Source organism: Xiphophorus couchianus, chromosome 12 (assembly GCF_001444195.1).
Source record: "Xiphophorus couchianus chromosome 12, X_couchianus-1.0, whole genome shotgun sequence".
Taxonomy (NCBI): Eukaryota; Metazoa; Chordata; class Actinopteri; order Cyprinodontiformes; family Poeciliidae; genus Xiphophorus; species Xiphophorus couchianus.
The window spans coordinates 11,300,738-11,317,414 of NC_040239.1; the positions used below are offsets into that span (position 1 = coordinate 11,300,738).

The following is a 16,677-nucleotide window of genomic DNA, read 5'->3' on the forward strand; positions in this document are numbered from 1 at the left end:
TATGAAAGTGACCAAAGTGAGCTGAGGTACCATGAGCAGTCTATGAAAACAAGTACTGCAAACACTGAAAGGGGGACAATGTAATGTAATAAAAGTTTCTTGCAACACTACGATTTGAAAATAATAGCATAAAAATATAATAGGCATATAAACAATGTGGAGTCCCAATGCAATGGAAAAAAGGAAGTGTCGTCATGGGAGTATTTGCCATTATTTGCCAGTGTTACATAGTCTGATGCAAGTTTTAACTTAGAAGTGACTTTAACACATATTTCTACATTATCTTTGTCTATAGGATCTCCTTTCTTTATTATGAAAAAAGGGGAAAAAATCAAAGGGTCAGCAATTCATGTATTGCTTTTAATTTAACTGATCACTTTTTATGAAGCTTTTATAACAGTTAAGTCTCTGTTAATGTTTACCGCGACTTTATTGCACATCATGAGTATATTTCATCAAGAAAGTCAGATCGTATTTATTTCAACCTTAATTTATAGTATTATTAAGATGAAAGATGTCTCTGTAAGTGTGATTACAATATTTTTTATATCAAAATTGTGAGTCATGTCACTGAAATGACCACACATAATGCTCACAATATTTTTTTTAAGCCATTTCATTTAAATTTAGTAAGAAAAGTGTTCCTTATATTTCATATTATGAAATTTAAGTACATGTTTTACTAATTTCTGTTTTGAAAAAACCTGTTTTTTTTTTATTCAGCAGCAATAAATGGAAGGCATGAAAGCATTCTTCACAACTAATAGCAGTTCTCTTCCCTTTCTTTTCAAAGAGTAATATGATCCCTTTTGATATCCTGCAGCAAAACGTTGAAGACATGTGTACACACACATACACACACCCCTACTGCAGCAGACTTAAGGCTGTAAAATCACCCAATCAGAAGGCCTTGTCAGCCCTCAGACATTAGTCATCACGTATGAGCCAAGTGAGGCAACACACAAACACACACGCGCTAAAACACAGATGGGTTTGAAAATTTTATAAAGCACCATTAAAGTTAATGACACACCAAGTCCAAAATAATGTATTATGAAAAAAGTGTGGGTATGTGAGAGTCTGCGTGTATTTTTCTGTGTCTGGCTGCTGTATTTAATACTGTTTGAAGTATCAAAGGTGTTTTCATGAGAATATCACAGCCTCTCCTGTTTCCATATTTTTGTTCTTGTAGAAAAAATATTGCTCTATTGAATGTTAACTACAGGATGTGTTAACAACAAGCACCTCAACTGAACTAAGCCGTGATTCCCATTTTAAGTCCCTTATGGCTTTCTCAACAACAATCCCACATTTCCGATACACACAGTCAGGCTAAACACACTGGCAGCATGGATATGTTCCCTGCATAAAATGTGAAAAGTATCCCAAACTTGGCTTCATAGTGAGTGAGTGAGTGAGTGAGTGAGTGAGTGAGTGAGTGAGTGAGTGAGTGAGTGAGTGAGTGAGTGAATGTATTTAGATCACATACATCTAAAGTTACAAGAATGTGGAACAATAAAGTTGGATCTCTGTTAAATGCACTGATCCACACCATATAAAGAGGGGAGTCAGGGTGTAATATTAGACAACAAAAATCACTGATCGAAAGCGATTAGGAAGTCTCTTGGTATTGGATGAAATTAGTCCTAACAGACCTCTCGCTGCTTAATGTATGTAACCATAACTTTGCAAAGAAAAATGTTTTAAGTTAGTTAATTGGAACTGGACTGGGAATCCAGCTGTAACTATCAGAATAACTCAGATACTCTATACGATTCCTGTTAAAAAAAGAATGTCTTGTTTTTTCTGTTTCCCTTTCATTAAGGTGAAATATGGCCGCTTTGGCTTTGTGTGGGATGCAGCAGTGCTGGAGTACGTGGCCAATAATGATGAGGATTGTTCATTCTACACTGTAAGCAGCAACGCGCCAGACCGTGGATATGGTATCGCCATGCAGCACGGCAGCCCCTACAGGGACATTTTCTCCCAGAGGTAAGAGTCAAAACAGTAAACAACATCCTAGCAACATCTATGCCCATGTTTCATTTGTTATTAAAGTGAATTGATTAATTGTGCATTGATTGAAGTGTTTTGTTTCATGCTCTTTATCCCAGTCCTTTTACTTTAAGGTTCAGAAGTACACTAATAAGTTATGAATAATGCATTTTCATTTCCCTGCTTCTCTTGATTTATTTTAGTGAAGTAAATTGGCCACTCCTGCAAACAGGGATTCAATGCACTTTGAATGTGTAGATTCAATTTAACATGTTTTATATTGATGTTCAGAGCAGAAGAGAATATGCAAAATATTAATATCTTCAGACTTTAGTCTCTATATAGTTGTCTATTTTCCATCCATCCATTCATTCATGGAGTCAGTCAGTCTCCAGTTCTCTATAGAAATTTGGACCTCTTTAGACAAGGTAAGGGTAAAGTTAAAGAGAAATCATATCCTTGTAAAATGGCTTTTAAATGAAACAGAACTCTAGATTTTGTCATCTGAAAAAGCTTGGAATAGAAAAACAGAAGCCCAATATAAATGTGGCCCTTAACACTGCTCAGCTGCTCAATGAAAAATCAGAATTAGTCATAAATCTGTCTTCCAAGAAACAGTAAAACTGCGTTTAAGCACCAATACTTGACACTGAGCTTAAGCAAATGTGACAAGTTAGCCTCAGAAAAAAATCAACAAAAGATTGTCACAACTGTTTGCTTTAAGGAAATTGTTGGATTTTTCTTCTGAGGGAAATAAGATCTTGACCTTACAATGATGAATGCCCTTACGACTTATGTAGTGATTTAGGACAATAAACAAAGTTGAATTGATTCAAATATTTCAAATATTCAAGCTGATCCCAGTTGTTTACTTTGTTTGGCCCAACACAAAGTCTGGTCTGTCTCCTCGATCAACACAGCAACTGAATTTATTCATTTATTCATTATCTTCCTATTCCCTTATGAAAACAAGTATGGTAATTTTTGCAGCCGGTACACAAAGGTCATTCACTCATTTCCTCTCAGCAATTGTGTTTAGCTCCTCAAATCTGAAGGAATTCCTTGTTTGTCTGTTTGCATTAATCTTTAATGTCACGCTGCAACATAAAATCATGCCGCCAGACTGCAACCTCAGCAGGTGCAGTTATTACTGTAAGGGCCCCACAAGGATCGCCTACTTCTTAACGGAGTGTCGTGCTGGCTTTGTATGCAATCAAGTTCAAGATCATTTCAACATGAATGGGGAAATATATCTGAAATCCTCATTACACTTGTGAAAATTACATTACGTAAAATAGATACCAATGTTTTTACGAGTGCTTGTGAATATTTGCATGTGTGTGGTAAAAGACTTGAGTAGATCTCATTGCATGGGCCAAAATATGGGAATGCATGAATGTCGAGGTCTCTTAATAGCTCCATATCTAATGAAGCATTGCACTTCAGAATATTGCCTATCATGACTTTTATTAAAATAAACAAGCAATTAATTAGCAAGCCATGTCTGCAATTTACTTTTATTACTGTTGTCATAATGTCTTTCTCTTGGGAAGACAGGTTCAAACAATGTCCTTACTTAGACCTAATGCTTCAAAGTAAAACGGAGTAGAATTATCAGGGGGGAGAATATTGTTGTGGATGTATAATTGCTTTGTTTCTCTTTTAGATCTGTCATTCTGACATTCTCTATTACACTGATTACTGAAGCACAGCATTGAGGTTTAAAAGGAATTATATTAGCAGTCTGTGCCTTTACTCCATGGAGAGAAACATTTCATATTTTTGTCTTCTGTGGTCCAATCATAACAAATCTTGACACTTCTTGATGTCTCATTCATTTGGTTTTGTTTTAATCAAACAATTAAGGAACAGTCAATTATACTGCAAGGTATTATATATAAGCAGAACATATGATTTCATAATGAATAAGTAATTATTTTTAAAAGACCTCTGAATTCAGTTTAAGTGTTTGCTTAAAGATGAATATTATATATTCCTTTCATGCTTTAGCACAATTTTATAAAATGTTAATACAATACAAATTTGTAATGGTAGTCATATAGTTTTGAGTTCACCTCAAAAGTGGTTGATGGTATACTTGATATCAACCACTTTCCACTAATTTGGTACCAGCCTTTTAAATTGTAAAAACAGTAAAAACAAAGCTAATCAACACTGATAAAGACCTAGTAAGCAGCAACCAAACGGATGAGTTGCTTAAGCAAAACATTATCTTTACCTGTGAACAGAAATGGCTCAAAAATAAGCATAGTGGAAATTATTTTTAAAACCCCCAAGGATGGACCAACAGCAAGTCCTGCTGGACCTTAGTTCCCAAAATTGATCAAGTTGATTGATAACATGATAATATCAGGCTGACAAATTATGCTGACAAATCAATAATTCTTGTGCTAACTGCGTTCAGAGCAATTCCCTTTCAAATAATGTCCAGAAGGATCCTACAAGGTACTTGCAACCACAGACCAATCTGCCTGGATTACTTTATTAAACACTTTGTAGCCGAACTGCTTGCTGTCACCATCTTGCTCTGTCCAAATGCATGTAGGATTTCAAATACAAGCAAAGTTTTAGTTCGTCATTATCAACATATCTGCAGCTGATTCTGCTGAATAACATATTTCTCCTCGGATTAGATTTAAGCTGGAGAACAATCAAAGTTTATGAACCATGCTGTTGAGATTTTTTAAACAGCTGTTCAGCTGCTGCTTTCTTTGCTTTGGTTTATTGTTTTAATAAATTCCAGTTGTTCCACAGTTCTGTCTTACCTTTTTATTTTTCTTTGATGTTGGTGGACTACATTCAGCCCTTTCAGTTGGTGGCAATGCATAAATAACACATGCAGATCACAGATTGAAAGTATTATCTGAAAGCACTTATTGGTAGCTCAAATAAAACTCAAATATTTATATTTAATCATTTGTGTTTTGTGTTTAATCGTACAAAAAACCCCGATTTTTTTCATCTTATTGGTTTTTAATATAACACTTTGTGGTTTTGTTTTGGCAGAATGTGCCATGATTCAATATGTCATATTTTCTTCTTTTATTTTTATTCATTTTTGCTTCACTTTGGAAGGAGGGAAACCATTAAATTGTGGATTATCATGGAGTCAATAATGGCCTCCGTAGGAAACAGAAAGTGCAGACTGCTGTGATGGAGCCATAACACCGAAGGGAAATGTTGTGGAACTGCAACACAAGCCTCAGTATATCACATCAGACAGGCTGCGTTATCTACAGATTTGAGATGCGCATGATTTTGATCTGTTGAACATTCTCTGTGGCATCACTTTTATCGGCTAAAAGCGGAATTTAAAAACAGGGATGTGAGGTGCAGGATATATGAGGCTCACCAAACAGGACAGAATTGACTTGAGTCAGGAGCAAGAATTGTTTAAATAAGCAGGCCATATCTCGCTGACTGCTATATTGCTTCCTAGATGAAAGCAAATATATTATTTGTGTTTTGGACAGTATTCTCCCCCTTAAAAACTACAAACACTTAAGAGTCACTTTTTGCTTCCTGTTCCTGATATTAAACATAAGATATTATCTTTTATATCTTTACATAAGAACACTAGCTGCTTGCTGTTTGTCTATTACCTTATACAATTGAATAATTGTTGTTTTATTTCATATTTTGTAATATTTTAATGATTCTAATGCTCAGTTTAAATTATATTTTATTTTGTCTCTACTTTTTGTATTGCAGAAAAATTATACTTGTTTAAATTATATTTTATTTTGTCTCTACTTTTTGTATTGCAGAAAAATTATACTTGGTGTCATTTTTAAATCAACTCCCATCTCCATTTTTGTATTTAAGTTTTTCCTTACATCCATGTATTTGCTGCTACAAATACATGGTACTACATGTATTTGTACATGTGAATCATCCTTATTGATGTCATACTCATATTTCAGTCCAAGGATGGCATGTTTCCTACTTTACACTGATGATGACATTGTGGCATTGAGAATCCTCAGCACATCCCAAATATTTTTAATAACATCAGAGATGTGATGACAAATACATTTCTAAAAGTGTTGTCTAAATCGCCCTGAACCAATTTTCAAAATTTGAGTCAGAAAAATCCTTGCCTGTGTCAGTTAGGAAACAAATTGATAAAAAAAAAAAAAAACACATAAAAAAACAAGGTTATTTAATTCATCTAATCAAAATTTTTTAATGTACAGTGGGTACGGAAAGTATTCAGACCCCTTTAAATTGGTCACTCATTGTTTCATTGCAGCTATTTGCTAAATTCAAAAAAGTATGTAAATGACTCTAACCCTGACCAAGTGAAATAACCTAAGATTACAGCACTGACCCCACAGCTTCTACGGTTGGCACACTGTAGGGACCATGCTCTTTTTTTAATCATTCTCCCCTGACTTTTTAATAGAGACTGGATTTTTAAAACCTATTTCTTAAAATAACTGTTAATGTTTTTTTTTAAATATTACTTGTGGAGATTCCTTCTTCATTACATAGCCTTCTTTCTGTTATTGCTGTGCAGTAGTTATTGAAATGAAAGACCATTCTGGGAAGTATTTTTAGGAAGAAAAAAGAATACTGAGTATTGTAATAAAGCTTTAACCTGAAATCACAGCTGATAGTGGCTGTCCACAGGAGGGCTGGACAATAAATCAATAACAAATTATATTGCGATAGACACATGATCAGTATCAATGGAAAATACATCAGACAGAAAATTCTGTTATTTCATTGAACTCCAAGCTAAAAACGCAAAGCATTCTGGGGAATATAGGCAGAGAGAAGGTTTTATCCACTCAACCTCTCAATTCCATCTTAACAAGGATGGAAGCATCAACTACCTCACTCACTCTTTGGTTACCTAGCAACAACCTGTTGAGTAATGTATGTAGCAGCAGTTTCAAGTTTTGCTACTGTGCCTCATAACTCCTTAAAAATAAGAAGCATCAGTGTGGAGTGAAAAGAGAAAATTAATACAACCGCTCAAGAGAAAACTGGTTAAAACAGGAGAGGTCATGTCACTGGTTGGCAGTATTTCAGATTTTCAACACAAAAAACGAATTATTAATATCCACTGGTATGAAACCCTTTTATTATGAAATGTTTTTCAACCACATCGCCCAGCCTTACTCCACAGTTACCATATCATCATCTTTGTAACCCTGCTTGATCAAACTTTGATACCACCCGACAATTTATCTATTCTTACCTGTCACCTCGAAACACTCGGCTGTCCTTTTAGTGCCTGCTGTAACTGATCAGGACTGTTTGATTGGGAAAGTGAAGCCTACTTTATATTTTGCAGGTAACAGATTTCTTGAGGCTGGATGGTGTAAATACTGAGTGATTGGCTGGTATACCTGGGGAGAATCTCTGCAACTTCTGAGGAGTATTTACTCTACATGTTTATGGCAGTGCGTGTGCTCTGCATACTTGAAGTGTTTGGTATGTGCACATCCCCAGGGATAATATCAAAGATGAAAAATAACTTATTTGCTTTGACACTTTAAAGAGAACGCGAGCAGGGCAGCATCTGTAGAAACAGACAGACTGCTTCAACTTTATCGTTTTCAAACGCTTTGTTTGCTGTGAAGTTCCATTGCTGTAGCTGAAGTGCAGCAACACTTCACATCTGTGTTTCTGTATGTGCGTGTGTGCAAATCTGTCAGCATTTGTCAGCATTGTGGAATAATCTGGAAGTGTGTTCATGATTCTGTGTGTGAGTATGTGGGTTGGTGTGTGTGTGTCCTGCTCCATGATTGATGGAGACAGCCTGCAGATTTACCAGAGTCAGAAAACAGTGCCATAAAGGGCTGCTCCGCTAATTTAAACTGACAGCTACTGACAAGTTGTTTTGAAGTGCTGAAGGGGCAAGATTAAAAAAAAACCCTTCCAGGGGAATGCATTATTTTTGTGTCTGCTTGTTGGCAGGCATTGATATGAAAATTTGAAACATAAGATCAAATCCACAGCAGATGGACATCTTGGGGTGTTGTTGGCCATGTATTTTATTGCACTTTTGGAGCATGTTTTAATCTTCAGTTACAAAATGGCGATGCCTTTTATGTGTGATCATGGAAGAGAAACCAGTGTGTAAATGCATAGGAGTCTAGAGAGTGCATGAAATTCAGTTTGAGGACAAATACCAATTAAAAGCTCAGATAAAATTAATTGCAAGCTCATTGTTATATTAATATTATTTTGTTTTCATTTCCTATTGCATAGTTGTGTGCTAAACAGAGGGTGCCATGTGCATTGTTTGATTTTGGTCCTGTTCTCCAAGAGATATATTGTTGTTTTATTACCTGGCTGAAAGCGAGCGTTCCTCTATCAGTTTGAGGGCTGATGGCTGAATGGTTCTAAAATAGAGCCACAATATGCTGTATTTCTGTGGGGACCATGGCAGAGCATGTTCTGTGGCATGCTTGAGGGGCCAAATGACGATTACTACAGTGACAAATCTCTGTCACAAACACAGATAAATCACACCTCGGGGGCCACAGGGTAGATTGCGGTGGTGAGCACACACCAGAGGCGATTTTCACTCCCAAGAAATTATGTTAGATTGTTTAGCCCTTTTCACACATTGGGTACAAAGCATTAATGTCTTTATCAATCTTTTAAACCGGCAGCATTTTTAGTCGCACTTCCATCATATATGTTGATATTGACATTATTTGGTGGTCACAAATATAAAAAGAATGTTTCCTTACAGTCTTCATATTTACCTTTTTATGCAGGAGGTTTCTATACCTCCACTATAAGTTGTAGTCTTGCCATGAATGAGCAAACACCATTATGGGAGTGCACTGGCTTTTTTTTTAAATCCAACCCCGGGGTATTTTTCAGAGACCATCTATGTTCAAGCAAATTTTAATGCCTTATCTTTTGGTATTGTTGTGTACTAGCAAATTATTGATTGTGGAAAGATCTTTGCAAAAGCCAGAATTCAGTTATTTACCTTTAGAGTTGTTCGGGTCAAAGGAATTGCCAATGCAAACTTTCATTACCTAATTCTTTCACGGTTACTGTGAGTTTATAATGTCCATGTTTACTGTTATCTGAGAAATTAATCTCTTAGAAGTCAGTGCCCCTGCAGCAACTTGGGTATGTGAGATGTTCAAAACTGGAGGCCCTGGTGTTACCCAAGTGGACAGTTCACTTGGGCCCACTGGTGGATCTGAGAGAATCCAGAGTATTGCATGTGTTTCAGCATGGATTTAAAGCACTTTTGGTAATAAAATATACATTATTGGAAAATTAATGGTGCTTAAGAATTCCCAAAGACAAGAGCAATAAATGATGAAGGTTTCTCAGGAGAGGTCGCTAGTATTTTTGACCTCTTGAACTAGTTCCATGCTTTGTTCTACCATAAATTGGATTAAAAAGGAACAGAGAACAAGAATAGGATGAGATACAGTGCTTTGAGTTAATACAAAATGTAATTTTTAAATGATGGTATTAATGGAGAAAGCTACCCAAACACAATAAAGTAATTGTTCATTAAATCTAAATCTGCACCAGTGTGAAGGACAATACTCCTGACAACACAAGCATTTTCACCTCTGAGTGGCTCAAAACAGTTTATTTAAAATCCATGAGTTAAATCAGATAAAGACATAAAGATACTGAGGTATAATCTACAATGTGATTGACTTATAACAAAAAAGTAGGATAAATATTTTCTGCAGTGATGAAAAGTGCTCATTGTGACTTATCTCAAAGTTTTACTGGCAGTTGTTACAAAGTACAACCAAGCATTGAGTTTAGGGGACAATTTTTGTTTCAAAGCAGGGCCATTTTGGTTTGAACATCTTTTTTTTTCATATTATTGTTAAAATCTTAGATTTTTACAACTTTATTTTGGTTTTCGTAAAGTTATTATTATAATATAGAATATGGGTTTGATGACCTAAAACATTTAAGTTTGAGAAAAGAATGAAAGAAAAAACTAAAGAAATCTGTAAAGGGGTTAGTACCATTTCACAGTGTTTTATGGCATGTTTGTATATTTCAGTAGTAAAAAAAAAACCTCCAAAAGTTATGGTTTCAGTAGATGGTTCTCATAGATGGATGTCTCTCATAATCCCAAATTGTTCATTTGCACAAATTCTAAGGAATCTATGTCTAAATTATTTAGGTAATTTGGACAAGGTGTCACTTTGAAAGAAAAAGCTCAAAGAATTCTGGGACAGAATGATCTTGTCTTCTTTCTTAAAGATTAATCTAGTCTTCTATTGTAAGTTTGATAATTGATAAAGTATTAAAGATGCTTCCACTAACATTTTGTAAAATTGAAGTAGCTTCTCTCATTCTGCTTGTTAGACATTTCTTTCTCTTTTCATTCAGTTAAGAATCTTTCTGAATGATTGTTTTCCATCACAAGGATAATTAAAAATGTTTCAAATCAAACACAAATTAGAAAACACATCTTACAAATACCCTTTTAATGTTGCTTTCTTTTCACAGCATGACACTATTTGTGATGGGAAATGTTCACATTTACAAAAACTTCAAGAGGCATTTATGACAAAAGCATCTTTGAAGTCATTCACATATGACACTGACATGTTCAGTTCCCATCGGAACAACGTAAAACCCAGTGATTGTGTAAAAAAGGGGCTTTAGACTGTGGGATTTAATTTCCTGACATAGTGAAGGGATTTGAACCTTCAGGAAGCCAGAGTGGATTTACTCTTTATTATTTGAGAATAAGGCGAGGGTAATATTTAATCAAAAACATATTCAAAAAATTTATCTGAAAAAATTGTTTTGGTTTTATTTTTACATTTTCGATTTTGGATTTCATGTGAGTATCTTCTCAGGATTTTGTCTGGATTTGATGCACCTACAGGTTTTATAGAATTCCTCGACTTTATAAGTCTCTTTACGGAAGTGAAATTGAGAGACCGGGTGCAAATATGTGCACAATAACAACAAACATTCATTTCCATCGCCTTCACTTTTAATATGTACTGACTAGTCTTCATTTCAGTCTCAGATCAAGGCATGCATTTATACCTTCTTCATTGTTCCCTCTGCAGCCCTAGTTCACTCATGTGTTGATTTCATTTCCTCTTCACACCATGAATTCAGTAAGTGATCTGTCACTAATATGAAAGTACTTCTCTACTAAAGCCTGCTTTGAAGGGAAATGTAGGTGTTGTGAGTCTCAATGAAGACACAGTATATAGATCATAAACTGTTTGTTTGTGATACTTTCAATAGCTTGGCAAGCTTTAGTATTAGAAAGTCTTGTAAAGGTAAAATTGTCAGTAACGGTTAAAATAACCCCTAATAAACTTCCTTCTGAAAGTTTGGTTATTGCAAGCCTATAAGATTTAATGAATTGAATAAGCTCTCTTTGCAAAATGTACAAGATTGAAGAAAACTGACTTGCATATGCCAACCTGGAAATAAATTATTTTTAAGCTGCCTCTCCCCATGTAGAAGTGGAATCTGTTGAACAGGACTTTCAGTTTAATAGCTTATCATGTACTTTTAACTTAAGTAAGTTGTGACAGAATAGAGTCTCGGTAGTAGTGAAAATGTAAAAATGGCTAAGAGCTTTTAAACACATAAATGCATTAATCTGATGTATTTTGACATCATAGTTAAGAGTCTGAGATTTGAGCTAACAGTGTCTGAAGATTTCAATGAACACAGGTATCTTTGAAAGATAACCTGAAGAAAAAAATGTTACAGTAGAGTTGACTCAATTGTTTTATTTAACCTAAGATGAAATGGCTACAATGGAAGGATTATGACAATTGTTGTTTATACATAAATCATTTGATTAAATCAAAGTTGACCAAGAACTTTGCTAATTTCAGTCTGGAAAAAATGTACTTGAACTTGGAAACTGTGTGGGAACTATTCATTTTTTAGCTTTGTCTGAAATGATTCTGTTTGTTAATCCTATGTGTTTTTGTGGCTTTCATCAAAAAGAGGTATAGATTATATAATTGTGCTACAATTCATTGTGTGAACAAATATGGTCAGTGAAAACTGTCTCATGAGAAGAGAGCAGCAGTAGTCATTCCTCTGGATTGTGAGAGCTTCTTACTGCGCTGCTCTTTCTTTGTCCAGCAGAGTTTAACTTGGTTGCAGTTTGTGTCGCACTGTTGTGAATATTCCTGCAAAGTGCCTTTCTATTATATTGTATTAAGAGAATAATTGACATCCTGGAGCTGTGTCAGAGAACAGAATCTTTCTTGAAGAAATGTTTCCCATACATCTGTTGCAAGAAAAGTGACTTTTTGCTTGACTTGCTGTGCTGCTTTTTGTCACCCCATGATGCCAACGAAGTATCAACTTGAGTATTGACATTTTTGTCAGGGTTTTTATTTTATTTTCCTCATCTATGTCTCTTTTTTTTATTTAATTGTAATGGAAGATAGCTATGTGATGTGTACTTGTTTTGTATTGTCCATATGTATTTTTATTATCAGTGTAAAATTCATAGTGTTCATTTTTAGTTTAGCATATTTGGTGTTAGCTGAGCATTTGCAATTAAAAGTTGAAGAGTCGCCCCTGGGCGATCAAGTACTTGAATTAATGAACAAGCAGGTCAAAATGTCATCAGTCGGACATTTTAGCATGTTGGGGTAAGAAAATATTCATTACTACAGACTGTTTTCTTTGCTGTGACATTTGCTTGGCACTCACATAAATCTTTAGACATATGTATGATTTATAGTCACATTCAGCAAATTAGAATACTGTATATTTTCCAATGAGGTGTCACTGTCAGATCAAAAATACCTTTTCCAAATATTAATCTTTAATCAGGTAATAAACATGTCATTCTTAGCTGTAAGCAAAATATTATCAGAATTAAGAGAAATACAGGTTTGAACATGTCAATCTGTGTGAAATTAATTCACTTGATGGGTTACTAAAATAAAGGAACATTTCCTCAATGATATTTAAATTTATTGACTATGATTATAGATTGTGTCTCATGGATGTGCGACACCAGACGTCCGTGTTGTGGATTTTTATTGTTGTTTTTTTGTGTGTCATTGTAACTTAGCTGAAGATCCCATTGTGTGCCTGCCTGTTGAATGTGGAAGAGAAGATCATGCTGTAGGCTCTTACCTATGACCTCACATCTTCCTGTGCCATTTAAATGCACGGCTATAACATGATAGCGTGATAGCAGCTCTTGTGTTTGTTGGTTTTTTTAAGGCATAAACAGAGACATTGTTATAAAATACAAAATCATAAATACTTTTCCAGGTATTGGTGTTTTCTGTTCTCCGTTTCACTGTCTGGCTCTCCAATTTCTCAGCAGATGGTCCTTTGCCAATTTTTCACAGTCAATGTCAGCCCACACACTTTCATTCAATAAATCTTTATTAATCCCTGTTAACAACATCAGTCTCTCTTTCTCTCTCTCTTTCTCGCTCTTTCTTTTTCTCTCTGTCTTTTTTGCTCTCTACATCTACTTCAGTCTCACTTCTGCTTTTGAAATGTTTAATGGTGGTTAATGGTAGTTGTAGTTAATGTTTCTCACAGTTCAGCTTGATAATGGATTCCAGTTCACCCACACACTGTGGCTTAATGATGCTTAATTGAAAACTTTACTGACACAGTGTATGACATTGAACCCTGAAAGTGCTAATTGGAATAATTAAGCTTTGCAAACTTTACTCATGGGACCTAGGACCCCAGGGTAAATAACCTTTCTTCTTTCTTTTTGTCCCATTGTTAACTGAAAGGTCAGGAGCTTTGGAAAATGACCTGACCTGCAGGGTTTTAACATATGTCCTCTTTTTTTTTCTTTTATTTTGTTTCACTTTTTACTGGAGGTCAAAATTAATAGATATTTTAGCATGCACAAACAATTCTGAACAATCTTGGAAGTAACAAGAAGTGCAAATAAAATTAAGAGTCTTAAAAGAGGGAGTTTTGTCTGAAGTGATAGAGTGAATCCCCAACAACTGTCAGTCATCTTCTCATTTGCCTCACCCACTAAATCCCTGCAAGATTCTGATGATCATTCTGGACGGGTCACCATAGCTGGCTGCACACCTCACAACATCTGGATAAAACATTAGTGATTTGAAATCAGTTCTGTTTTGCTTCACTTGACCATTTTTCTTAGTGAGTAATGGGCTCACATATGTAATCCATTGTATGTTCTGACAAATTTTATTATCCCTGCTGGGAAATATGTCTGGAGTGGATTGTGTTTGTAAATGTAAGAAAGGGCCATGGCTTTACAAAGTGTTGGGTGGCATCTTTATTAAATACAGGGAATTTTTTTCTTTTCATACAAAATATACCATTTCTTTCAGAAGTGTATCATGGTGCCATTTCTGGTTCTGTCAGTATCTCCTAATGTAACAAAGCTCCAAAATGTATGCATGTGTAAGGCTGGAGGTACTGTGATGTCTGATTTTAGGTGACATTATACATATGTTAAGACTACCATTATAATGAGGGAAAAGTTTTTCTAAAGTTTGGTCTGATTTTAGACAATATTTTATAGGCACAAATGACGATTAGTAAATAATGAAATGTCTTTCATTATTTTTTTTCAACTGCTGCCATGTTTATATCATCATGGAAAAATCACATGATATATTCTCACAAGATTTGTGTAGAAAAATGACAAAAGAAGAAAACTGAAACTGGTCTTGCTTTTTAAGGTGCAGTAAGTAAAGTTATTTTTGAGAACAGAGGCTTCTCCAGCAGTTGAGCACACTGGTGTTTCAGTCTTTCTTTGGTATTGAAACATTAGAGGGTTTTGGAAAGTCTTGGGAAGCGTAGATGCAATTAAAGTGTAATCTGGAGGCAAACACTTTCTGTTTACAGAAAAAGATGAAAGGTACTTGTAGTGTCAAAGAATAATGATTTCTAGCACACCTCAAGTACCCAGAGCTACCTTAAGAGGTGCATTCTGATGAGTTTGCAATAACCCCTGCAGTGCTCTGACCTCACCATTGTTAAAAATGTATGGGTGGGCCTCAAATGAGCAGTGCATGCAGGAAGAACTTTAGTAGTGAAATAACTCACGACCTGTGATAACTGCTAAAATGGGTGCTAACGTCAAAGTTTGTCAAAATGTCTGTTGATTTTGTTTCTTTTATAGTAAAGGCTTATTGAATAGCACGTCAAAAATATTGAAGCGTGTATAACTGTCTCATCTTTGACTTTCTTTGCTTGTCAGGATTTGAATAATGTGCCATGGATTAAATTTAAAATAAGCAAATATTCACCATCACGCTGATGTGTTTTATGAGTTCCTTCATGGCTCATAAAAGCACAACCCAGGCTTGTCTTTAAGGGCTCTTAATATGCATGACAGTTGATGTGTTTGAAATTTATGTAATGTGAGAGACAGTTTACTGATGTTTTCTTTAATGTTTATCAAAACAGCTACTAGAACTGCTGTTTCAATGAAATATGGTTTAGTCAATCTTTAGAATCTAATCTCCTTAATGTGACAGATTAGAAATTTGTTCCTTTTAGATAAAAATACTCAGTCCATGACAAGAAAAGCCAACGATGAAGCTTCTTTGGTTTTTCTTTTTCTTTTATTTGACACCAAAAATACAAATAAATTGGTATGCACTAAGATTGCTAGAATTGGGTTTCTCTTATCTGAAATGACTGACACTAGGACTCTGTTAAGAAAAAAAAAGACTTTTCAGACTTTAGGGTTCTGAACTGTCACTGCTGGTCAGAGTGCTTCAGTCTTTGCTTTTCTTTGAAGCAAGTGGAGAATAATTTCAGACAGTTGTACTTTGCAGGAGACACCATTAGTGTATTTTGAGTTTTCTATTTCTAACAGCACTGCCTTCAAAACGGCTAAAGTGATTCAGGCCAGAAATGTATTATTTCTTTATTTATTCAGGAAAGACTGAGATTTAAAACCTCATTTATAAGGGTGGCCATGGCAGAATGACCAAAAATACAAAATAAATGCATCGCAGTTCAGTAGAATGACCTTAATGCTCAGGGTATTATTGCACTTACCCATATTTCAGGGTTTTTCCCTGACAAGCATGTTTGTGCAACGTTCTTGAGGTAAAGCCTGACTTTATTAATAATCAGTATGTCCCTCTAACCTATACAAAGTATTTGAAATGCTAACAGTCATGCTTTCACCTTGAAAAAAACCTGTCAGAGTTTGCATTTCTCCATATATTTCAGTGCTCATTTCAGTCACACTCCCCGACACAAACTCATCTGACCCAGCTCTCATCAGGAGTTTCTAAACTTTTTATACTTTATTATAAGAACATTATTTTCTCCATCGTGTTTTCCTGAAGGACTAACTCGAGTGATGCAGCCTGAGAATGCTGATGCTGCCAGCTTTTTGTTGAGCGAGTAAGTGAGCTGTCAACCCGGTGTTGTTCTCATTTAAGGAGCTGACAGTCAGAGGCCGTCTCAGCACGAGAAACCCATTTTAGCATAACACCTCTGTCTCTCATTCCCTTCTTCACTGCTTCTCTTCTTATTTTATTTGACATTCTTCCTCTGGACACTCATCATATCCATTGTCTTTCTTTCTTTCTTTACACTTGCCAGCTATCTTCCTCTATCCAGTCTCCTCTAATCTCTCCTCTTACCTTCCACATCTGTGTGTTTGTTGTCAGCCATCCATTCAGCCTTAACACACTGCAGAAGTCCCTTGCTCAAAACTCTCTACTG

General features: G+C 35.3%; 1 protein-coding gene across 5 annotated transcripts in view; it reads left to right on the top strand.

The window, feature by feature from the left end:
* grid2 (glutamate receptor, ionotropic, delta 2) overlaps positions 1–16,677 on the top strand; it is a 517,587-nt gene that overhangs the window by 475,633 nt on the left and 25,277 nt on the right. For all 5 annotated transcript variants that reach the window (XR_003597537.1, XM_028033208.1, XM_028033207.1 and 2 more), the window contains exon 14: positions 1,826–1,992. Coding sequence is in view for 4 of the 5 variants with exons in the window: in XM_028033208.1 (XP_027889009.1) it covers positions 1,826–1,992 (167 nt within the window). In the remaining variant the exon portion in view is untranslated. The remainder of the gene's footprint in view (positions 1–1,825; positions 1,993–16,677) is intronic.